This window comes from Gopherus evgoodei, chromosome 2 (assembly GCF_007399415.2).
Source record: "Gopherus evgoodei ecotype Sinaloan lineage chromosome 2, rGopEvg1_v1.p, whole genome shotgun sequence".
Taxonomy (NCBI): domain Eukaryota; kingdom Metazoa; phylum Chordata; order Testudines; family Testudinidae; genus Gopherus; species Gopherus evgoodei.
This window is the reverse complement of record NC_044323.1, coordinates 270,334,626-270,360,696: the sequence shown is the minus strand read 5'-3', so window position 1 is coordinate 270,360,696 and position 26,071 is coordinate 270,334,626. Positions and strand designations below refer to the sequence as shown.

Genomic DNA, 26,071 nt, shown 5'->3' with positions numbered 1-26,071 from the left:
ATGCAGTATTTTCAGAAATAAAACAGATGTGCGAGCTATCTCAGTTTGAACTGATAGAACTAGAAGTAAAACAGCTGAACCTAGGCTATACTTGTCTACTAAGCTCTGGTAGTAAGATACTGCAGGAAAGAGAAAAAGCGATAGGAAACAGCACATAGACAATCAGTTAAGATCAGTCTTTTCTCAGCCCAGAAACATGTTCTAAAATAGAACAGACAGCCTATAGAGTGCTGCCGATTTTAAAGGAACAATTGGATCTGGAAACGTAACTTTTTAAAGAGTGCTAATTTTCTCTGCCCAATTTGGAAAGAAAAGATTAAATAAACCTCTGTGCCAAATACTATACTTCATCACTTGCACATACACCAGATGTTTATGCAGAACATGTCAGAAGATATGTAGCTGATTAATATTTTCATGCTTCACAATTCTGAAAGCTTTGCTACATTCATAAACACATGAAAAGTACATCTGAAATTACCTTTTGCACCCAAAAACGTTTGTGTTGCTGCCATGTCTGTTTCACAAGGACTTGGGAAAATATTGAAGTCTAATACAAGAGAATGGAATTGTATTAATTAGAGCTTGAATGCCATTTTATTGGAAATTGGTTGTCAGTCAAAGACTCCTACATTCTAAGAAAGAGGAACTCCATATGAATAGTAGCAGTTCATCAAAACAATCTTAAAATTCTGATATGGTCTGCAGTAAAAACAACAACCCCTCTGTAATCAAAATTAATTTGAAATGCTAGTGGAATGGGATTAAGGGCTGATTTATTGATGCAACTGCATTTAACAAACTTTTTTTGTTGTTAGGATGGAGGTAGTTAGGGATTTATGAAGTTTTAGGCAAGGAAGACGAGGACAGAAGCTAGAGGGTGGGTATTAGCACAGCCTCACATATTTGATCTGGTTCATAGTCAGGCTTTGAGCTATATGAAAGTTTTACCAGTGGAGGTTGCTACTGACTCTTGAACTCTGTGTATATAAGGCCTATTTAGAAAAATCATTAAACAAAAACAATCCCCCACCCCCACAAACACACCATAGAAAAAGGAAAGAGAATAGAGAAAAATACAGTATCAGTGTTTAGACTGATAAGGACTAGGTTTGCAAGGGCTTGTGGGGGGAAAAAAAATCAAATCTGTTTTGAAAGATACCACATGAGCAACACCTGCCTCTGTGCAACCTTTTAGAAATACGTTTTTATTATTCTACTTTCATCCCCAAAATACAGGTGCACATATGGGTTCAAGTCCAGGTACACAAACTCCTTTATTTTGTTTTGTAAAACTGAGCGATTTTAAGAAATAAGGTTGAACATAATTCAGACCATAGAACCTTGTGGTCTTACTACTGTGTAGGCTTTGACGTATCTAGAATATTTAATGAGGGGAAGATGTCTTTGTCTTCTTTATAGATGAGATGTAATTTGGAGAGGCAATTTTTACACGTTTTGTACCCTCCCCCCTTTTTCTTTAGTTCATTGAGATACGTCTGGTTTTATAGGATTGGGTACATTCTGTTGGGCAGTTTCTGGGAGGTTAATCCAGTATGGATTTTAGAAAACATTTGTTAGCACATTGCTGTTTTGCCAGAAAGGGCCTTATCTGCTTTATGCTGTTATCAGAGTGATATCTTCCCATGAGATAAGTGGAGTGCTCAGTTTTGCTAATTTCCATTTCATTACTTTCTCCTCTAATTTTGCTAATCTCCACTAGCCTTGATAGCCATTTTGTACTTGTTCTATAGCTCTGCAAGCATGTGGGGAACTTATCCAGCTTTAGTCTGTTTAGTTTTTTTTTCCCATGTGGATGTTACCACTGCACACAGCTCTGACTGAGGAGACAAGTTTCATAGGTTAATAAGAAGCTATTGAAAGTGTTCCCTAATGGTTATCTGATGCATCGAGAAGAAGTATTCTGTTGTGTGACCATCCTACAGACTAATCAGAGGCTGGGAGCAGACCTGTTTCTCACATTAAAGGTATGTGGTGTGATTAGGGATGAGGTCAGTGCTGGTGTAACTAGGATTCAATCCAGTAGGAACCAGTAGTTCTATTATTAGTAATCTCTTCTATTCTATTCTCCACTCTTAAATGTCATTAATAGATTGATTAGGTGGGAAGCTGTAGAGTTAAGAGGAAGAGGGCTTGATCAGTTCGTGGAGATATAAATGTAACTGATATCCCTACTGATCATTATGGCTTCCACTAGTAGCTCTGCCAGTTTTCACAAAAGAATCTTTACAAATATTTTCAGAATCTATACTGGAGGCATTAATAACTACAGTGATCACACTTGTGTTAGTAGCATAGTCCACTTTCAAGAGGAAGCTGCTTCTGATTCTGATATTTGTTATTAGCATTTAAAGAGTAAATAATAATGATTAAAGCATCTGCATTTTTGTGGATGTGAATGATGAGCAGAATACATTGCTTAACTGACCCCTTTTCAAATTCATCTTGCTCATTAGGTGAGCTACCTGTAAATTCACTAATTTTATGTTGCTTGTTAATATCAGTTAATGAAAACTTTCGTTTAACTGGATTTTAACATTCTCTTGTGTTTAGAGAAACTGATCTACATTTGATTTTGTTGGGTTTATTGGCATTTAGCTCAGTTATTCCAAAACCAGACCCTAAAATATGGAAGTGATACTTTGTTCATTGGTCTGGTTAAGAATTGCTGTGCATGAATGTGTCCTGATACGCTGTTTCCAGGAGCAAATTCTGTACAAACTCATATACGCTAAGATTTGATTATTGACTGTGAAATCTTAGCTTCCAGCTGGATAAGAGTTCTTTGTGCGCTCATTAGCGTCTTCATTTCTTTTCACTTTGTGATCTCCTGTTTTGTTAACGTGCGTCTTGGTAGCCCTATGGTATCAGTTGAACTGATTCAGTTTCCTATGAATGACCAAACTGATACTTTTGTTTCTCCTGTTTGAAAGATTAGGTTTGCCTAAAAATACTGCACATAGGTTAGAACTGAAAATAGTCACTTTTGGCCTGATACTGCAATGAGTTCTGTGTAGATGGTCCCAAGAACGGTGTGGAAATCTGTTGATTCAAATGGCACTTTGCACAGGTGCCACGGATCTCACCACAAGGAACTCGTTGCATGGTTGGGGTCTTTCTCTGATAGCTGAATGGCGTGACACTGAAATGTGCTCCAGTTGGATCTGGGTGCTCTGAACACCTCAAGAGTATATCCAGAACACAACAGGGGTTGGCTCTGATGAATCTACTGTTCTCCATAGTTGCCATAGAAGCCAGTGGGCCTTTCTCTTCCTTCCCAAGTGTCCTCTGTTAGAATTCTTTTTGTCCAGGTCTGGCTGGCACCCCATATTTCCCATTGCATTTCAGTAATTTGATTTATTCCATGAGAGTCAGAAAAAATCTAGAATGAGTCCAAATGAACAGTAGGCTGAAGTGGAGCAGCAGTCTGGTATGTCTACTTACTGTGCATATTATCTGGGAATCCTGATTCCCTCGGTATTTAGTTTCCAACAGTCATGACATTAGGTTTTCAAAAATTTAAGGATGACCCCACTTAGGTTAGCCACAGTTCATCACCATGAAGTCTAACATCGGTGGTACATCACCATGTAAGTCTAACATCGGTTCCGGGCAAATTAGTCGAAACAATAGTTAAGAATAAAATTGTCAGACACATAGAAAAACATAAACTGTTGAGCAATAGTCAACATGGTTTCTGTAAAGGGAAATCGTGTCTTACTAATCTATTAGAGTTCTTTGAAGGGGTCAACAAACATGTGGACAAGGGGGATCCAATGGACATAGTGTACTTAGATTTCCAGAAAGCCTTTGACAAGGTCCCTCACCAAAGGCTCTTACGTAAATTAAGCTGTCATGGGATAAGAGGGAAGAGCCTTTCATGGATTGAGAACTGGCTAAAAGACAGGGAACAAAAGGTAGGAATTAATGGTAAATTCTCAGAATGGAGAGGGGTAACTAGTGGTGTTCCCCAAGGGTCAGTCCTAGGACCAATCCTATTCAATTTATTCATAAATGATCTGGAGAAAGGGGTAAACAGTGAGGTGGCAAAGTTTGCAGATGATACTAAACTACTCAAGATAGTTAAGACCAAAGCATATTGTGAAGAACTTCAAAAAGATCTCATAAAACTAAGTGATTGGGCAACAAAATGGCAAATGAAATTTAATGTGGGTAAATGTAAAGTGATGCATATTGGAAAAAATAACCCCAACTATACATACAATATGATGTGGGCTAATTTAGCTACAACGAGTCAGGAAAAAGATCTTGGCATCATCATGGATAGTTCTCTGAAGATGTCCACGCAGTGTGCAGAGGCAGTCAAAAAAGCAAACAAGATGTTAGGAATCATTAAAAAGGGGATAGAGAATAAGACTGAGAATATATTATTGCCCTTATAAATCCATGGTACGCCCACATCTCGAATACTGTGTACAGATGTGGTCTCCTCACCTCAAAAAAGATATTCTAGCACTAGAAAAGGTTCAGAAAAGGGCAACTAAAATGATTAGGGGTTTGGAGAGGGTCCCATATGAGGAAAGATTAAAGAGGCTAGGCCTCTTCAGCTTGGAAAAGAGGAGACTAAGGGGGGATATGATAGAGGTATATAAAATCATGAGTGATGTTGAGAAAGTGGATAAGGAAAAGTTATTTACTTATTCCCATAATACAAGAACTAGGGGTCACCAAATGAAATGAATAGGTAGCAGATTTAAAACAAATAAAAGGAAGTTCTTCTTCACACAGCGCACAGTCAGCTTGTGGAACTCCTTACCTGAGGAGGTTGTGAAGGCCGGGACTATAACAATGTTTAAAAGGGAACTGAATAAATTCATGGTGGCTAAATCCATAAATGGCTGTTAGCCAGGAAGGGTAAAGAATGGTGTCCCTAGCCTCTGTTCATCAGAAAATGGAGATGAATGGCAGGAGAGATATCACTTGATCATTGCCTGTTAGGTTCACTCCCTCTGGGGCTCCTGGCATTGGCCACTGTCGGTAGACAGATACTGGGCTAGATGGACCTTTGGTCTGACCCAGTATGGCCGTTCTTATGTTCTTATGAACAGAACAAGTGACGTATTAGTTATTTTCTTGAGATTTAATACAAAATGTTGTATTTGTGCATATAAATAAGCACTTGGTAATACTGACCAGGGTAATATTAAAAAAAAAATTCTCCCTTTGATACACAGGTATCTACACAAATAGACTTGTTGAAATCAATTGGACTTCTCTTGTGAGTGCTCACTCATACTAGTTAAGGTCTTGCAATCTGGTTCAAAATGTTTGCATCTTCAAAACACATATCCAGTATTAGCTCAAATGGAATCTCTGCATATACTAGGCTATCTGCTGGGAGCTTTCTAAATATATAGTGCTTAAGATAGTAAATTCTAAAAATGATTATTTTGATCTAAAATAGCTATATGTTCTAAAACTGCCAGACCTTGAGACATTGTGCCCCAAAGTAAGACGCAGTCTAAACTGATATCTTTATGATCCCCTCAGTCTTTGTCAGTCAAAGCATTTGAGGACAAATTCCACCAGCTGTAGAACAGATATTTAGATCAACATTTTTAGTTCAAACAAAGGTTATTGTTACAGTCGTAGAAAAGTGCTATAGATTGGAGTATCATTTTCAGTGTTCTGGGATGGGCTCTGTTAACGTCTCTCCTTTTTTGATGTATTGCTTGTATTTTAGTCCTTATGCTAGTGATCGCCAGTGGTGTATTATGTCTGTTGATGAAGAGAGCTGGTAAAAGTTATAAAAATAAAGGAGACACTTAGATATAAGACAAAAACAAAAAACAAAACAACAAAAAAAGAAGAAAAGCACAGAAAATAAAGCTTTCTAAAATTATGAGGCCAGATCCTTCATTGGTGTAAATCAGTGTAGCACATTAGTATAAGTCAGTGCAGCTACATTGAAGTTAATGGGGCTATGTTAACTTACAACAGCCAAAGATCTGTCCTGTCATTTTAAAATATATGTTAAGGGTATGAAGAATGGCATGGTGTGTTATATTTTCTCTGGTGTTAAGTATTGATGTACAGTACTTTAAATGCAAACCGAGTTTCTGAGTGCCGCTGGCTTCCATTGTTTTAACAGAATCTGGCCTGGTGGCCTTCAATTAAAAACTATTGTGGTTCCATCACCTTTTTTCTTTTTTTTGTTTTTAAACAAAAAGCTTGGGCCATGGCTATACTTATAGCTGTACAGTGCTGGGAGTTACAGCTGTCCTCGTACAGCTGTGCAGGGAAAGCGCTGCAGTGTGGCCATACTGACAGCTACCAGCGCTGCAGTGTGGCCACATTTGCAGCATTTGCAGCGCTGTTGGGAGTGGTGCATTATGGGCAGCTATCCCAGCGTTCAAGTGGCTGCAACGTGCTTTTCAAAAGAGGGAGGTGGGGTGGAGTGTGACAGGGAGCGTGGGGGAGACAGGGAGAGTGGATTTTTGGAGGTGACACTGTGTCAGCTCCCTGCCTTGCAAGTTCTAAGAACTAGAAGATACACAGCACCAACCTTCAATCATTTTAAAAGTTTCGACCCCTTCCCCCACCCCTCTCTTATTCACTAAATGCGAATAGCCTTCAGACCAGATAAGCAGCTGCTCCAAAACGGACTCTCCCCTCCCCTGCCCACCGTGTTGCTTCTCTCTTCAGGCAAACTGTGAATATTCCAAAGGAATCCCCCTGCCTGCCTCTGCTCGAGCAAATGATCTGTGTTTGTGTTTTAGATAAGCAGCTCCGGGAGCCTGGAGTTCACAACAAAACAGCAGAGTGGCTGAACAGGCATTCTGGGATACCTCCAAATACCTCGGAGGCCAATTACAGCGCTTTTGGTGGCCACACTTGTGAGCAGCGCTGCATCACCAGCGCTGCAATCCTTATACCCCAGGCAGAGCAGGAGTACAGCCAGCGCTGCAGCCAGGGAGATGCAGTGCTGTATGTGCCTTGCAAGTGTGGACGGTGAGTAAGTTGCAGCATTGTAAACCCACCACCAGCGCTGCAACTCTCCAGTGTAGCCAAGCCCTTGATCTTACTATCTTTTAAAGTCTGTGCCAAATCTCCCATTGACTTTAATAGGAATGGAGTGAATCCTGAGAAGAGCATGCTTATTTCAAGTGATTGTGGGTATGGCTACACTTGAAACTTCAAAGCGCTGCTGTGGCAGCGCTTTGAAGTGCGAGTGTGGTCGCAGCACCAGCGCTGGGAGAGAGCTCTCCCAGCGCTGCACGTACTCCACATCCTGATGGGGTTTAGCTGGCAGCGCTGGGAGCCACGCTTCCAGCACTGCGGCACTATTTACACTGGCGCTTTACAGCGCTGTATCTTGCAGCGCTCAGGGGGTGTTTTTTTCACACCCCTGAGCGAGAAAGTTGCAGCGCTGTAAAGCACCAGTGTAGCCAAGGCCTGTGACTCCCATAGATACTTGCTTAAGAGATGCAAATAACACAGAAAGCGTGGGGACTACATTGGCTCTTTGCATTGCTAACACAGCTCGATTCTTCCTGCACATGCATTAATAGCTGTTGAGTGCATAATTCAAAGGGTAGATGTACCCTAAAGATTCTCCTATGTTGTGAGAGGTAGTTTTTCCTATCAGAGTTTAAGGAACTGGTAATGTGGTTTTATAGAAACAAGCATTAAAGCTAAGAATCTGTCCTGGCCTGCATGACATGAAGAACGTCATAAGTGTGGGTTTGTTAAAATGTTCTGGATGCTATATTGTGCAAAGCAACTGGATAAACAGGAGCATTAGAAAATATTTTAGGATTAGAAGATTAAGAGTAATTGGCAAATGGAAAACTGGATAGTACAAGGGATTGGTAAGGGATCTACAGCCTTTCACCTCCTGGTTAGTGACTGAAATGTGACCGAGGTAATCAGAAATGAAGATTGATTAACATCTGATGCTCCAACTTCATTGCTTGGTCCAGTTGCAAGTAGACAAAAGTCAGTTTTTGAGAAATCACCCTGACCATGTGCACCCTAATCAACAGTCATACCAGAAGCCAAGGATTTCATGGATGCAGAGGCTGAACTTATACCATCAACCCTTGAGTGTTGAGTTTGAGCCTGTTATGTGCATGTAGTGCATTAGTGTGCATTAGTTCCTACAGGTAGAATTCACTTTCTAAAAATAGATAACGAGAGTAACTGGTAGATACTATGGATTCCTTGGTAGACTGCTATTCTGTTAAATCAGAAAAATAGTCTAAGCCATTTGCCATAATAATGAATTCAGGATTGGACAGGAAAAGAGAAAAGCAAGTAAAGTTGTGAGGGAAGGTATACTGGGTCAGGAAAATCAAATAAAAACACCCTCTTAGATTTAAAAACACTGAAAAAAATCTTTGTACTCGTCCATAAAAAAGAAACAAGCGGTGCAGGCATCCTATAACAATTAAAAAATGAAAAACTCTAAAAAGGTCATAACATCAAGAGTTAGAGACTTAAATAAAGGCGACATAAATTCAAATATCTACCAGAAATGTGTTATAAATAAATTGCCTTTGTAAAGTGATTTTCAGCTTAATTTAAACATATTAAAAATATGAAATCTTCAAACACTGCCCATCTTTCAGATGGGGAATCTGAGCCATTAAGTGACTTAGCTACAGTTGCAAAGCCAAGAATAGAATCCAGGAGTTCTGATGCTGACTCCCTTGCTGTAATTATTAGACTAAGGGGGAGTTAAAAATTCTAAAACACCAGAACACGAAAGAAGGGTGATCCAGTACAGTAACTCCTCACTTAAAGTTGTCCCAGTTAATGTTTCGTTGTTATGTTTCTGATTAATTAGGGAACTTGTTCGTTTAAAGTTGTGCAATGCTCCCTTATTGGCAGCTGCCTGCTTTGTCCACTGCTTGCAGGAAGAGCAGCCCGTTGGAGCTAGCTGGTGGGGGCTTGGAACCAGGGTGAACTGGCAGCCCCCTATCAGTTTCCTGCTCCCATAAGTTCCTTGTGTAGCAGCTGCCCAGCAGGCTATCAGTTGCCACGTAGTTCAACTGCCCCTCCCCCCACTGCCATGTGCTGCTCCTGCCCTTTGCCTTGAAGCTGCACCAGGTAGCCTCCTGCTTGCTGTGCGGGGGTGGAGGGAGAAAGAGGGGGACTAATGTCTAGGTGTCCCCCTCCTCCCTGCTCCTGCTCCCCTTACCCCATTTCCAAAGAGCTGAGGGGAGAGGAGAACATGACAGGGCTCAGGATGGAGGGAGCTTGCTGGCAGGAGCTGCTTTCTCAACTTGCTGATTTATTTAAAAAGGCAGTGTACTTAGAGTGGGGTCAGTGTACTTAAAGGGGCAATGTGCATCTCTCTCTCACACACACAGTGTGTGTCTCTGTCTGCCATGCTGTCTCCCCTCCCTCCATTCGTGCTGCCTTGCAGAGTTGAGGCTACATTAACAATGTGTTAACCCTTGAGGGCTCAGCCAATTGCTAGTTCATCATTTAGCAGTAAGGCACGCCCTGGGAAATAGCCCACCCTTTTACTTCACCCGTCTCAACCAAGTTCCACAATCATCATCACTGTGAATAGTACTAAATTGTTTAAAACTTACACTCTGTGTGTGTGGGTGAGTGTGTATATATATGTCTCATATAGTCTTTTGTCTGGTCAAAAAAATTTCCCTGGAACCTAAATCTCCTTATTTACATTAATTCTTATGGGGAAATTGGATTTGCTTAACATCATTTCGCTTAAAGTCACATTTTTGAGGAAAATAACTAAAACGTTAAGCGAGGAGTTGCTGTATAAAAGCAAGTAAAAACAAGGCAAAAACCTTCCCCCACCTACAGATGATGTTTTATAGAATACCTAGTGAATGCTCTAATGAATTCTCTTAATAATGATTTATAAGAACAAAATAAAGATACAGATGTTTTGCACATCTAAAGTCAAAATGGTTGAGGCTATGTAGATGCCTTATTTACTTAAAAACTACCTAGGAATACATTTTATAATGGAAAACCCCAGAAGGCCTTAATAAATGTTGTATACTAAATGTACACAGAGGCTTGTAGCTGCTATGGAAGTTAGAACTTGAAGGACTGAGAATACCCAAAAGAGTGAAGAATGCACTTGAAATTGTACTATGTAGTAATCATCTGTAAGGAACACTGGAGAAACAAGATGGGTGAGGTAATATCTTTTATTGGGCCAACTTCTGTTGGTGAGATAGACAGACTGTCATGCTTACACAGAGCTCTGAAGCTTCTCTTTTTTACCAACAGCAGTTGGCCCAATAAAAGATATTACCTCACACACCTTGTTTTTCCAGTGTTTCTTACAGGCTTGGTCTACACTACGCGTTTAAACCGATTTTAGCAGCGTTAAACCGATTTAACGCTGCACCCGTCCACACAACGAGGCCCTTTATATCGACATAAAGGGCTCGTTAAACCCGTTTCTGTACTCCTCCCCGACGAGAAGAGTAGCGCTGAAATCAGTATTACCATATTGGATTAGGGTTAGTGTGGCCACAAATAGACAGTATTGGCCTCCGGGCGGTATCCCACAGTGCACCATTGTGACTGTTCTGGACAGCAATCCGAACTCGGAGGCACTGGCCAGGTAAACAGGAAAAGCCCCACGAACTTTTGAATTTCATTTCCTGTTTGCCCAGCGTGGAGCTCTGATCATCACGGGTGGCGATGCAGTCCCAAATCCAAAAAGAGCTCCAGCATGGACCGTACGGGAGATACTGGATCTGACCGCTGTATGGGGAGACAAATCTGTTCTATCAGAGCTTCGTTACAGAATACGAAATGCCAAAGCATTTGAAAAAAATCTTCAGGCTGTGATACAGGGTCCACAGCACAGTGCTATGTGACAAGTGTAAGGGAAAGCCAAAGAATCAAACGGATGCTCATGGAGGGAGGGAGGGGGTACTGAGGACTCCAGCTATCCCACAGTCCCCAGCAGTCTCCGAAAAGTATTTTCATTCATGGCTGAGCTCCCAATGCCTGGTATAGCTTATTAATTTATCCCCTTCTCTCCCCGTGAAAGAAAAGGGAAAAAAATCGTTTCTTGACTTTTTTTAATGTCACCCTATGTCTACTGCATGCTGCCAGTAGACGCGATGCTGTGGCAGTGAACAGCAGTATCCTCTCCCCTCCCCTCCCCTCCCCGGTGGCAGATGGTACAATATGACTGATATCGGTCATCATCATCAGCCTGTGAGTGCTCCTGGCTGTCCTCAGGTGAGGTCGGCTGGGGGCGCCTAGGTAAAAATGGTAATGACTTCTGGTCTTTCCCAGTCAATGGTACAGAATGGCTGGTAACTGTCTTCATCATAGCAACTGGGGGCTGAGCTCCATCAGCCCCCTCCCTTTCATGTGTAAAGAAAAGATTCTGTACTGCCTGGACTATCATAGCAGTGGGATGCTGGACTTCTCTCCCCCTCACCGCTTAATGTCCTGCCTGGACTATCATAGCAGCTGGAGGCTGCCTCCCCCTCATTTTGTCTCACTAACAAGTCAGTGTTTCTTATTCCTGCATTCTTTATTACTTCATCACACAAATGGGGGGGCACTGCAACGGTAGTCCGGGAGGGTTGGGGGAGCAGGGAAGCAATGGGTGGGGTTGTTGCAGGGGCACCCCCTAGAATGGCGTGTAGCTCATCATTTCTGCGGGATCTGACACAGAGCAGCTGTGCTCTCTGATTCTCTGGTACACTAGTTCTCTAGTACACTTGCACCATATTCTAGGCAGGACTGACTCTATTTTTAGATACCATAAAGGAGGGATTGATTCAGGGAGTCATTCCCATTTTTGTCTTTGCGCCCCCAGCTGACTTCAGCCAGGGGCACCCATTACAGCAGCAGACGGTACAGAACAACTGATAACCATCATCTCATTGCCAATTTACAATAGCATGGCAGACGGTACAGAACAACTGATAACCGTCTCCGCTATCTTGCAAAGGCAAATGAATGCTGCTGTGTAATGCTGCAGTACCGCATCTGTTCGCAACATCCAGTAGACATACAGTGACAGTAAAAAAAAAGCTGAACGGGCTCCATTGTTGCCGTGCTATGACATCTGCCAGGGCAATCCAGGGAAAAAGGGCGCGAAATGATTGTCTGCCGTTGCTTTCACGGAGGAAGGAATGAGTGACGACATTTACCCAGAATCACTCGCGACACTATTTTTGCACCATCATGCATTGGGGTCTCAACCCAGAATTCCAATGGGTGAGGGAGACTGCGGGAACTATGGGATAGCTACGGGATAGCTACCCACAGTGCAACGCTCCAGAAATCGACGCTAGCCTCGGACCATGGACGCACACCACCGAATTAATGTGCTTAGTATGGCCGCGTGCACTCGACTTTATACAATCTGTTTTACAAAACCGGTTTCTGTAAAATCGGAATAATCCCGTAGTGTAGACATACCCACATATGGTTACTATCTAGGACAGTTTTAAGTGCATTCTCCACTCTTTCTTTTGGGTAGTCTCAATCCTTCAAGATCTAACATGAGTTAAGTTGTCTCTAATATCCTGGGACCAACACTGCTACAACAACAACGTATTTAAGAAATACTGACATTTAACAAAATCAAGCTTCCTCTTACCAGCTTCTTTTATATTTTCTGACTGTTTTAAACAATAATGGAAAAGAAGTATAAATTTAATTCTACTGAAGAGATTAACTGAATCCCTATTGTCATTTTGGTCATAGCCTGTTAGCATGGCCAGTAATTTAAGACAGAACTCTACTGATAATTGTTGACATTCATGAATGAATTGAACAATTAACTAAAAAGAGTTTTGATTTTTAGATACTTTAGACTAGTGATCCTTACTAATGAGATTTATTTCAGTTTAATCCATAAAAGGCTCAGATCCTCAAAGGTATTTAGGCTTGTAACTTTCATTTACATCTGTGGCTGAGGTGGGAATGGGACCTGGACTCCTGAGTTCAAGTCCACTGCTCTAGTCACTAAACTATTTTTTCCATCCTAAAGAGGGCCTGCTACAGGAGAATGCTGAATGTGAGTCATCCCTCTGTATATCTGCCTGGGAGCCATAGGTCTGAGGATGTTTTTTTAACCCCAGCCCTGCTGACTCTGCACTACTGCTTGTGGGAAGAGTAAAGTTGGACTCCACAGCTCTATTAGAACTGAAGTGTTTTAGTGTTGCTTTGTCCTCTTCCTTGTGATTTTTGTGCTGGCAGGGAACATATGGATTAGAAAGTAAAACACAGAGGGCATGAGGGGAATGGGAATGAACGATTTGAGTAAGTACCTGAAGTTAGACATCACCTTGGAACTTTCAGAGAAATATGGATGGGTATGACTGATTTTGCACGCACCTCCCTCCCCTTGGCCTCCTCCTCTCTCTCTTCCTTTTATTCCATTTTCTCTGGAAAAGGAAAGAGAGGGAAAAATATATCTATACACAGAGAAAGAGAATTTGCTGTCTTTACATAGAGATATGATATGTAACTGAGAAATCTGAAAGTCAGGCCAAGACTTGAGCAGAATGCACGAATCCAAATACTTTGGCAAATGGGTAGGCTTCATCCAAATTTGGCTGTCTGAAAGCTGAGGCAGTTCTAGTTTATACCATTACCACTTTCCTTCAAGTGCTTCTGCTGGCCTTTGCTATATGGAAGCTAGTTTCCTTGTTCCTTTACTTGGTGACCCTAGCGGAGGCTTTAAATAGGTTTTCTCTGCTTGAAAAATGACTCTGAAGTGTAATAACATTAAGATGACCTTATGTTACCTTTCACGTACACCTTCTGCTAATGGGATCCATTATTTTAAATTGCGGCAGGGTACTCAGTGAAACGCCAGTCCAACAATTGGTAATCAGTTACATTCCAGTGTTTTAAAGATTTTTTTCCCCTCTATTGCAATGGGTAAGCACAAGATACACTGTAAATTCTTAATTATCTTTTATCCTCATGTTACAGAGAAGGAGGTTAGCGTGGGACACCAAACTGCTATGTAGAGCATTAATCAGGATTAGGAAAAGTTACAAAAATATATTCGTTTACAGCTATTCTGTTGATTTGCTTAATATGTTTTTCCAATGTTCAGAAATAAAAGTAATTAGCAACAAGCAGCAGCTGGACTTATTGCCACTCCTGCTTCCTAACTGATATCCAAAGAGCGCCTGCAAGGATGGTCTTGTTGTCTGTAGGCTCTGTGGATGGACTCCTAAGAATAATGGATGTATTTACTCATGAGAGCCACTTAAGGTAAAGTATTTTGGCTGGTTATTCAGTGCAACAGCAAAATAAACAAACAAACATTGAATGAATGAGCAAAAACAGATCTCCTTGCAACTGAGTTAATCGCACGAGTGGCTGTTATTTTCTGTTTTCTTTAATTCCTTCAATTCCCCTTTAAATTAAAGACAGAGATGTTTCACTGAACATCAGTGAAACTTTGAACATTTGAAATAACGTGATGGATAAAGACATAACGACCAAATCCGGTAGCGTAGCTGCAGTTCCCACTGACTTCAGTGGGTCAGTCCCAGCATGTTTTGCCTACAACTTTTTGCTATCCTGTTTTTAGCAATAGGAACCAAAGGTCCTCTGCAGTAGAGTCAGTCCCCCAAAACTGGCCCCTCCCCAAAGAACTCCTCAGAGCCAGATTCTGAGCCTGAAATTGGGACTCTGAAGCCCTATAGCAATGTTAAATACTGGTTATACCATGGTGCCTTCAATCTCGTGGTTATCTATTTTAATATCTTTGCCATACACACACAGATTTCATTTCAGCTGATCAGAAAAAAGTTTTAACCAGCTCATTGGAATCATGTTTTTTAAAACAAGAATCAGAGGTGAAAAGCATTTTTATACCATGATTTAGCAACCTATTGACTCACTATACGTGTTTAGTGCTGATGGCATACAAGGCATAAGCATCTTATACTCGAAGCTAAATAGCTGAAAGGCATTTCTATTATATGCATTTTAAAATGTTTACATTTCATGCTCTTTGTATGTCTAAGTCTTTCCGTATGGTGTGATTCTGAATGAGCAGTGATCACATGCTTGCTCTGTGGCACAGCTGTTGAGGAGGGGAAGAAAAAAATAATTACACCATTTGCCTAATGCATTACAACTGAATCCTGGAGAAAAGCAGTAATTCACTTAACAGTTGGGGGAATGAAAATCTGACCCTGCACGGAGTGTGTCGAAACTTTATACGCCCTCGTTTAAGCCCCTCTCATAAAGAAAAATCCAAGGCATGGCACTACCTCATGGATGCTTCCACTGACATCTCTGCTTTTAGGAATGGTATACAAAGGGTGGGTAATTGGCGCTCAATATTGTGTAATTGTTATAATTCAGGAAAAGAAGTAAAACTGTGGTGACATTTTTGTCATGAGAGACTTTTCCCCTTCCCTTGCCCCTTCCTTTTTTGGCCATCAAACCAGTTGTACAGGAGCAGCAAATCTCTCTATGATGTCACAAGGCAGGTGTGGTGCACTCATGGGAAGGGCAGGACTGCTTGCTATGAGAACAGAGATTTTAATAACATAAGCCTGGAAGCCTTGCTTCCTTCCTTCCTGCAATCCATGTGCTCATAGATCATGAGAACAGTTAAGTAGACCTACCTTTTTTTTTTTATTATTAGTGATGTCATGCTTTTGGGTGTAGTAAGTTTCTTTCTTTGCTACATGCCATTTTTCTACTGTAATTTTTTCATTCTTCTTTTACTGAGTTAGAGCTCTTTATACGAAAAGAACAGAAGATTTCCTTGGAGAATGTCTGCATTGAGTAATCTTTGAGAAAATTGCCTTTCGGTTCAGACAGCAACCTCCATATTTCTAAAAAGGAGTCTCGTCGGATACTGGATGCTGTTGCAAGAATGCTCTGTAGTTGAAGGGGTAGATGTAATCAGGCACAGTCAACTGAATTCAGTTTTCAAATTTCATTTTTGTGTGTTCAGATTCATAAAACAGTGGTACTCCTTATGCTGTAATACTGACTTCCGCTCCAAATTCTTTGTCATATTGACAGATCAAGACTGGGGGCCTGATCTTGTATTCCACACTCAGCTAAAATGCTCACAAAATTCTCCTATTGAGGGATATCTAGATTAGCTTGATTTTAAAAAGGAGGATGGAGTAGTACTTTAGAGCAGTGAAGAATGGATGGTACAGTGGTAATAGCTTGGTATTTTAGAGAGCTGGGTTCATGTCCCTACTCTGCCACAGACTTCCTGTGTGATGTTGGGTGAGTCACTTAGCCTCTTTGTGCCTCAATTCTCCATCTGTAGAATGGAGATAATAGTACTTCCCTATCTAAAATGGATGTTGTGAGTTAAAGATTGTGATGTGCTCAAATGCAACAATAATGGTGGCCATATATGTAGAGAAGAAAGATAGGAATTGAGTCAAGAGATATCCAGGTCCAGCTCTAAGAAACTGGGCAAGTCTCTTTACCCTATGTGTGCCTCAATTTCCACAACTGAAAAATGGGCACAATATTTATTCAACTTTTTAAAGCACGTTGAGATCTTCAGATGTAAAGTGCTGCAGAAGTGAAGAGTTTTATTACTATTTTATGACATAGTTGTTACAAGACATTGGTGATGTAGGTCTTATTAAAATGTATCCTTAAATTTTTGTATATTTTTCTTTTTTTCCTATTTGGTGTTTGAACAATTCTTCAGTATAGCTAAAATTATCGCATTCTTTTTTCATAGGTTACTTTAGGTGGAACCTTTATCGGCATTGGACGGAAAACTCCAGATTGCCAAGGCAACACCAAGTACTTCCGCTGCAAATTCTGCAATTTCACCTACATGGGCAACTCATCGAATGAACTAGAGCAACACTTCTTACAGACTCACCCGAACAAAATGAAAGCCGCCCTTCCTTCCTCTGAATCGGGGAAACCTTCAGAGAAAAACTCTAATAAATCCAGTCCTACTCTTCGATCATGTGATTCTGGAGACTTGGGGAAGTGGCAGGACAAAATCACTGTAAAAGCAGGAGACAACACACCAGTTGGATACTCGGTGCCTATCAAACCCATAGACTCTTCTAGACAAAATGATACAGATGCCACCAGTTACTACTGGTGTAAATTTTGCAGTTTCAGCTGTGAATCATCCAGCTCTCTCAAACTATTAGAACATTACAGCAAACAGCATGGGGGAAACCAATCAGGAAGCCTTCATCCCGATCTAAATGATAAAATTTCAAGGGGATCTGTCATTAATCAGAATGACCTAGCCAAAAATGCAGAGGGGGAGCTAGTAACAAAGACAGAAAAGGGTTCTAGTATGGCAAAAAAGAAAGATTTCTCTAGCAAAGGCGGAGAGGATAACGTTGTGACAAGCTACAACTGTCAGTTCTGTGACTTTAGGTACTCGAAGAGCCATGGCCCAGAAGTAATAGTGGTGGGCCCACTTCTCCGTCATTATCAGCAGCTACACAACATTCACAAATGTACCATTAAACACTGTCAGTTCTGTCCCCGAGGCCTCTGCAGCCCAGAAAAGCACCTTGGAGATATTACTTATCCGTTTGCTTGCAGAAAAAGTAATTGTTCCCACTGTGCTCTCTTGCTCCTGCACTTGTCTCCTGGGGTGACAGGAAGCTCTAGAGTCAAACACCAGTGCGATCAATGCTCTTTCTCCACTCCGGATGTAGATATTCTCCTGCTTCATTATGAGAACGCACATGAAGCCCAGACATCTGATGTCAAACAAGAAGCAAATACCCTTCAAGGGATGGATGGGGCGCTGACTCTCAAAGAGAACAAAGAACACTCATGTACCAAATGTGACTTTATTACCCAGGTGGAAGAAGAGATTTCCCGACACTACAGGTACGGTGAATTTTAAAACTACATATAGTAAAACACAAAACAAACAAACCCTGAACACTTCTATGAGATGTCAGGGATCCTAGTATACTGGAGAAACTTGAAATTAGATCAAAATGGGAATTCATATAGGTGTATCTCTTTATCTGGTTATATAGTGCCAAATCCAACTCACATTTCCTTTGGTTAAACTCCAGGTAAATCAATGGAGTTACTCTAGTTTTAAACCAGTGCACCTAAGAGCAGAATTTCGACTTGTGTGAATGCTGTGGTTCCTACATATCTGAGATTCGCTGAGCTGTTTTCTATCAGAAATACTTCTAGCTACTTTCTGCCAGAAAGCTGATATCTTCATTTATAAAGGGAATCCAAGACTGACAATAGATCTATTTCTTTCATGCTTTATAGTACAATACTCTTATTAACTACCTTTTTGTAGTATTTTCCATCCCCAATTCCAACATTTCAGTGATTAAGGACATTCTGCTGTTGTTTAGTATTCCTTTTAGGGCTGTTGATTAATCGCCGTTAACTCATGTGATTTAATTCAAAAAAATTAATAGCAATTAAAAACATTAATCACAATGTCACTGTTAATAGAATACCAATTGAAATTTATTAAATATTTTTGGATTTTTTCTTCATTTTCAAATATAAGGATTTTAATTACAACACAGAATACAAAATGTGTAGTGCTCACTTTATATTATTTTTTATTACAAATATTTGCACTGTAAAAATGATAAATTAAAGTTTTTCAATTCACCTCATACAAGTACTGTAGTGCAATCTCTTTATCATGAAAGTGCAACTTACAAATGTAGGGTTTTTTTGTTACATAACGGGACTCAAACAAAACAATGTGAAATGTTAGAGCTTACAAGTCCACTCAGTCCTACGTCTTGTTCAGCCAATCACTAAGAGAAACAAGTTTTTTTACATTTACGGGTGATAAAGCTCCCCTCTTCTTATTTACAATGTCACCTGAAAGTGAGAACAGGCATTTGCATGGCACTGTTATAGCTGGTGTCACAAGATATTTATATGCCAGATGCGCTAAAGATTCATATGCCTCTTCATGCTTTGCCCATCATTCCAGAGGACATGCTTCCATGCTGAGGACGCTCGTTAAAAAATAATGTGTTAATTAAATTAGTGACTGAACTCTGTGGGGGAGAATTGTATGTCTCCTGCTCTGTTTTACTCTCATTCTGCCATATATTTCATGTTATAGCAGTCTCGAATGATGACTCAGCACATGTTCATTTTAAGAACGCTTTCACTGCAAATTTGACAAAATGCAAAGAAGATAACAATGTGAAATTTCTAAAGATAGTTATAGCACTCGACCCAAAATTTAAGAATCTGTAATGTCTTCCAAAATCTGAGAGGGATCAGGTGTAGAGCATTCTTTCAGAAGTTTTAAAAGAGCAACATTCTGATGCAGAAAGTACAGAACCCAAACCACCAAAAAAGAAAATCAATCTTCCACTGGTGGCATCTGACTCAGATGATGAAAATGAACATGCATTGGTCCACACAGTGTTGGACTGTTATCGAGCAGAACCTGTCATCAGCATGGACACATGTCCCCTGGAATGGTGGTTGAAGCATGAAAGGACATATGAATCTTTAGAGCATCTGGCACGTAAATATCTTGCACTGCTGGCTGCAACAGTGTCATGTGAATGCCTGTTCTCACTTTCAGGTGACATTGTAAAAAAGATGCGGGCAGCATTGTCTCTTGCAAATATAAACAGACTTGTTTTTCTGAGCAGTTGGCTGAACAAGAATTAGGACTGAGTGGATTTGTAGGCTGAACGATTGACTGAAAAAGGACTTGTGGGCTCTAAAGTTTTATGTTGTTTTATTTTTGCATGCAGGCTTTTATTGTACATAATTCTACATTTGCAAGTTCAACTTTCATGTTAAAGAGATTGCACTACAGTACTTGTAGTAGGTGAACTGAAAAATACTATTTTGTTTTTTACAGTGCAAATATTTCTAATAAAAAATAAATATAAAGTGAACACTGTACACTTTATATTCTGTGCTGTAATTGAAATAAGTATACTTGAAAATGTAGAAAACATTCAAAAATATTTAAATAAATGATATTTTATTACTAACAGTGTGATTCATCGTGCAATTAATTTTTTTAATCGCTTGACAGCCCTAATTCTTTTCAAACTGGGAGCAAACACTCTTTCATCTGTTGATGCCATCCCACAAGATATTTTTCCAGATGATTGTTTTTATGTTGTTGGTCTAAAGTGTCACTTTATTTTTAAGTGTTAGCATTGTATATGAAGATGAACAGAGCCAGTCTTCTGATTCATGTCCTTATGGCAGCCAATTCCCTGATAAACCTTTTGGGGTGGATCCTCAGCTGTTGGAAATTGACTTCAGTGGAGCTTTGCCAATTTACATCATCTGAGAATTAGGTCCTTCAATTTTAAAAGAATAGTTTGTTATACATTTTGCAAAAACTGGGTTAAATATTAAGTAAATAATGTTAACTACATTAAACATTTATGACCAGAATCAATGGTAACCACAGAAAATCCAGACTTCCATTACCTTTAAAGGATTTTTGCATAGATGCCATATATACTGATGACAAAAGAAGATCCAGTCTCAGACATCTCTTAAATATATGAGAGCCTGCAATGCATTACTACATTCCAGGACATTGAGAAAGTAACAAAGGCAGCTATAGTATAGTGCTTTAATAGAGCTTAAAACAAGGGCATCTAAACATTGCCCAACAGAGGGCCCATAAAAAAAAGGAGCAAATTGCTCATCTTTAATTTGGGGCTGTAGCCTCTGGAAACTACAGGTCCCAGCATGCAGTGCCCGATTTTTATTTCAGTGAGCTGCAGGGATGTTGTGAGGATTAACCAGTTAATGTTTGCAAACTGCTTTGAAGATGAAGAGCGATATCTAAGTACTAGATATTATCATCAGGTCAGCTTTGGACCAGTTTGTATAACTCCATAGACAGCACTTTGCTGCTGGGGCATGGCATGATTTTTTTTCTTGTTTGTTTTTTTTTTTTAGCTATTAAAGATAGCTATTAAAGATTTTATTTTCATCTATTCCATGGCTTCCCTACTGGAAAAAAAAATTGTTTTGCTGCAGCTAGTAATTTAAATTTTTAAGAAGCATGTTTAATTAAAATGCCTATTCTTAAGAAAAAGGGAGGGAGAGAGAGGGCAAACTAAATGCCTTAAGTTAGGTACCTAAATCAGTGGCCTAATTTAAAAAAAATGCTGAACAGCCAGCAGCTCCTAACAATGTCAGTGGGAACTGCTGTATACTCAATATTTTGAAAATCAGGAGACTTATTTAAAGGTCTAAATGTGGACATGGGTACCTAAAATTAGGCTCTTTTGTTTGAAAAGCGTAGGAAGAATTCTCTAAACCTTTAGCACACCACACCCTCAGTATTTTGTAGATGTCATATAACTATAACCACATCTCCCTGCCCTCAACATCTACCAATTTCAAACACGTCTTACTTTTAAAACGTGTATTATTCTCATTTTTCATGTCCCTTCTATAAAATCACACTTTTGTAGTTTAATTCTGGGGGAAAAAATTACAACAAATATTTAGAATCTATTAAAAAAAAAAAAGACCTAAAATGACTTTTCCGTAGATAATAGTTTTATTTAAATACACATGATCTTTTGCTCTACTAGCTATGGGGCTATTCCAATTGGAAAGGGAGGAATTTTTTACTATATAATGGTATAGAACAGGAGTAGGCAACCTATGGCACACGTGCCGAAGACGGCACGCAAGCTGATTTTCAGTGGCACTCACACTGCCTGGGTCCTGGCGACTGGTCTGGGTGGCTCTGCATTTTAATTTAATTTTAAATGAAGCTTCTTAAACTTTTTAAAAACCTTATTTACTTTACATACAACAATAGTTTAGTTATGTATTATAGACTTATAGAAAGAGACCTTCTAAAAATGTGAAAATGTATTACAGGCACGCGAAACCTTAAATCAGAGTGAATAAATGAAGACTTGGCACTTCTGAAAGGTTGCTGACCCCTGGTATAGAACTTCAATGTCTACCTTCAATGAGTACATTTTAGGGAAGTTAATCAATCCTATACTTCTTTTCTCCCTCTGAGTCCTATACAGTTGGTCCTGATGAAGAGATACAAGAATAATTCCAAGAAAAAAAAATCCAGAATTTTTGAAAAATATTTATATCTATGAATTACGTGGCACATATAGGGTATGTCTAGTCTGCAATTATATACCCTCCTCCCTTGTAGAGTCACAGAGCCCAGGCTCCAGCCCAAGCCCAAATGTCTATAGCTCAGTTAAACAGCCTCTGAGCCCAAGCCCCATAAGGCAAGTTAGCTGGCACAGGCCAGTCTCGGGTTTTTAATTGCAGTCTAGACATCCTCAGAGAGCACATGCTGGTGTGAGATAAAGTTTTTATCAATGGGATAATGTTCTTTGTGACTTCCTCATGCATGAGCAAAACTTTAGATGTAGAAAGTATTTATGCCAAACAGTCATGAATTCCATATATAAAGAGAGAGAGAAAAGAACACGAGAACATAAGAATGGCCCTACTGAGTCAGACCAAAGGTATATCTAGCCCAGTATCCTGTTTTCTGACAGGGGCCAGTGCCAGGTGCCCCAGAGGGAATGAACAGAATAGGAATCATCAAGTGATCCATTCCCTGTCGCTCATTCCCAGCTTCTGGCAAACAGAGGCTAGGAACACCATTCCTGCCCATCCTGGCTAATAGCCATTGATGTACCTATCCTTCATGAATTTATCTAGTTCTTTTTTGAACTCTGTTATGGTCTTGGCCTTTAGAACATCCTCTGGCAAGGAGTTCCACCGGTTGACTGTGCGTTGTGTGAAGAAATACTTTCTTTTATTTGTTTTAAACCTGCTGCCTATTAATTTTATTTGGTGACCCCTAGTTCTTGCGTTATGAGAAGTAGTAAACAACACTTCCTTATCTACTTTCTCCACACCAGTCATGATTTTATAGACTTCAATCATATCTCTCCTTAGCCATGTTTTTCCCAGTCTTATTAATCTCTTGTCATAAATAATGTGATAGTTACTCTCAGTTCCACCACTGTGAGGGAAAAATGCTGTAAAATTCGCTGCTGGCAATTTATATACTAAGAAGCTGAATGGATACCAACTATAAATACATAATTATGCATTGTGTGGGCAGAAATGGTATTTTTCAGTTCCTATATTAAATTTTATCATTGGCAAATACTGAATACCATGGGTCTGCTTAGGTCCTGCCTGCATGGTTGAGTCCATGAACTCCCTTGTGTGTGCATCTTCAGTGACTTTCAAGAATCACAGGTATACACTATGTGTCCGGTTTTTTTCTGAATCTTTCTGGCTGTACATCTGTAATATCATTTTTGTCTGTTTACTTAAATATTATTTTTGTGTCATTGTCCTCCAATACTATCCATCTGCAGTGCAGGCCTTGGCAGCTCTTCATTACTGACAACATTAGAATTTGCAAGAATAATAAGCTTTTCATGTTTGTCTCCCTATAGAAATATATACTTAAGTTAAACCCACTCAGTTTTTCCTTCACATGTAATTTGTAGGCTGTTCAGTTGAATTCAAAGTAAATGAATCACATTGCACGTCAGTGTAGTTGTGTCTAAACCTGCCTAAAATGTGCTTACCTAAACAGATCTTCAAATGGCTAATTGTCCTACATTTTCTATTGTTTGCAGTGTTCAAGCCATGTTGGTCCCAGAATATTAGAAGGGAAAAGATGGGTGAGGTAATCTTTTATTGGACCAACTTCTGTTGGTGAAAGAGCTGTGTAGTTTGAAAACTTGTCTCTTTAACCAATAGAAGTTGGTCAAATAAAAGATATTACCTCAACGACCGTGTCTCGCTACACTTTCTACTAATTTAACTATTACTCACACCCCATTGTACGCCTGAAGAATCAGGAGATAGTCTTTACATTTCATTGAGAGCTTCAGTAATGCAGTATACGCCATAGGTGTTTGTTACTATAACAGATTAAACAATTTCTGCATGGGTAATATGTAGTCAGATATCTTTGGATGAAAAAGTTCTTTACTATAGAAATTATAGTAGGTAAGGAAATTATATCTCCCCTTCCCCCCGCAAAAAAAAATTGTCATCATTTTTGTCTGGTTTTTGTTGAAAGATCAAAAATGTGAAACCAAACTTATTTTGATTTTTGGCAACTTTTAATAACTTTCAGAGTTCAGTTGCCAAAAGGTGGGGGGGGGGGAAATCATTTTTCTGTTTTTTTTTTTTTCTGAAAATCAATTTTTTTTTTGGTGAATATTTCCATTTAATGGAAAGGTTATTTTCTGGTCAAATGTTTTGACTGAAAATTTTTGGCAAGCTCCAGTAGAAATGTCAGGTAACATGATGAAAAATGGTCCAAACCTCTCTAGAAAAAGGGTAAGATAAAGGTCTGTAATATTCATTTTTTTAAAAAAAGGACACAACACTTCCCACTCACAATGCCTTATGGTCTTTTGTAATGAGAGCAGAATCATGTTTTCCAATAAACAGAACTAATCTGTTGATAATGTAAGTGACAATTTTATTTGGTTTTCATTCAGAAGGAGTCAAAAACTTTTTACAAGATACATGTAAAAAAAAAACTGATTTCCAAAAAGGTAAGCATGCAATTGAGTAAAAACAAGCTAAATGCATGTATGTAATTAGCACAACTGCATGTATAAATTGGTTCTTTGCATATGTGAGTAGACAGTGAGACTCATAAATGGTTGTTTTTCCATAGAAAAACCTGATCTGTGCATGTAGTTTATGGCAGTTGCCGGTAGAGACTGGGTACACAATTGTATATGCAGCTGTACATCCGACTTTAAATATTAGACCCGAAGTAAGTAGGAAGAGTCACTTCATGCATTATTGAAATGCAGCTGCCCTTGAGGTCAAATTCATCAACTGTCTAACCATGCACAATAACACTACACAGTGCTTTGGGAGAAGAAATGAAGAATAGTGCATAAAGCAGACAGCACAGGCTGTGGCTGAGGGCACAGGGACTTTCAGGCCCTTATATCTCAGTGGATCCAGAGGGATATGTCTGGGGTACTGGGACAAGGGACTGCCTCTCCTGCTTCACATAGGCAGTAGCAGCCAAGAGAAGGGTCTTATGGCAATCCCTAGATTTGGGGGTTTCTTCCACAAAGCAGCCATCACCTGCTGCAGCTGAAGCGTGTGTGGCGGGGGGTCAAAGTAAAACAGGGCCATCCAGCTCTTTTACCAGACTTAGAGGGACCTGGTGTTGGCCCTGCCTTTCACCTGGGGAACAGCAGCAGCAGCAGGGAGGAGCCCTTCCACCCTTCTGATACCTCAATTCACTCAGCTCTGGAACTTGGACTGTAGGTATATATATTTTTTCTTGTTTGCTTTGCTTTCAGTGGTTGCTGCTTCTCCTTCATCCTGCTCCTCTTCCACTCAGCCTCACTCTCTGGCCTTCACATCCTCCTACTTCTCTCCCTCAGTTTCCCTTCTCCCTTTACTCACTCCCCCTCTTACTCAAAAAGTCTCTTCTTCCCTCCCCTTCAACTCCAAGTATAACCCCCACACCTAAAAACAAAGAAAATCCCTCTGAAACCCAGCTTTTTGTAATATAAATAAAAGGGATAATGTGTTATCAAGAATAAATAAAATCTGAAACATACAGAAACCATGGTAGTCACATAACATTTGCTTGCCGTCACCTGAGCACCTTTCCTGTGTATGGTACCATTTTCCCCTATCCTTCAGCTGTGGGTTTTTTGTGGCTTTTTATACTGCAAGCTCTGCAGCACAGTCACTTGTCACTGTCTTTGTAGTGCTCCTTGTGCCAGTGACCTTAGGATGCTACTGCAATACAAATAAATAATAGGAAAATACTTGGTTGCAGCATGTAACAGTTCGAATAGGATCTTGATCAGAATATTTGACTCCTGTTCCTGTGAAAAGTGTCATGGAATATTTTAATGCCCACAAGCATTCTTGACTTTAGATTTACAGCATAATAAATTTAAAAAATGGCTTCAGTGCCTTCCTAATGCCATGGTAAGATCAGCACTGGCTTGGGGCTTGATGGAAAAAATGCATTGAGTTGAATGGTTCAGGAACAAGAGCATAGAAGGAAGAGTGGTATTTGCTTTTTCACTAACACCATTTTCTTCCACTCCTCAGTTTTCTTTGGAAGTCTCTC

The 26,071-nt window shown here is 39.9% G+C and overlaps 1 protein-coding gene across 4 annotated transcripts in view; it reads left to right on the top strand.

Moving 5' to 3' along the window:
- Nucleotides 1-26,071, top strand: part of TRPS1 (transcriptional repressor GATA binding 1) — a 277,221-nt gene that overhangs the window by 49,227 nt on the left and 201,923 nt on the right. For all 4 annotated transcript variants that reach the window (XM_030553731.1, XM_030553728.1, XM_030553730.1 and 1 more), the window contains one exon: nucleotides 16,700-17,829. In XM_030553731.1, the coding sequence (XP_030409591.1) occupies nucleotides 16,700-17,829 (1,130 nt within the window). The remainder of the gene's footprint in view (nucleotides 1-16,699; nucleotides 17,830-26,071) is intronic.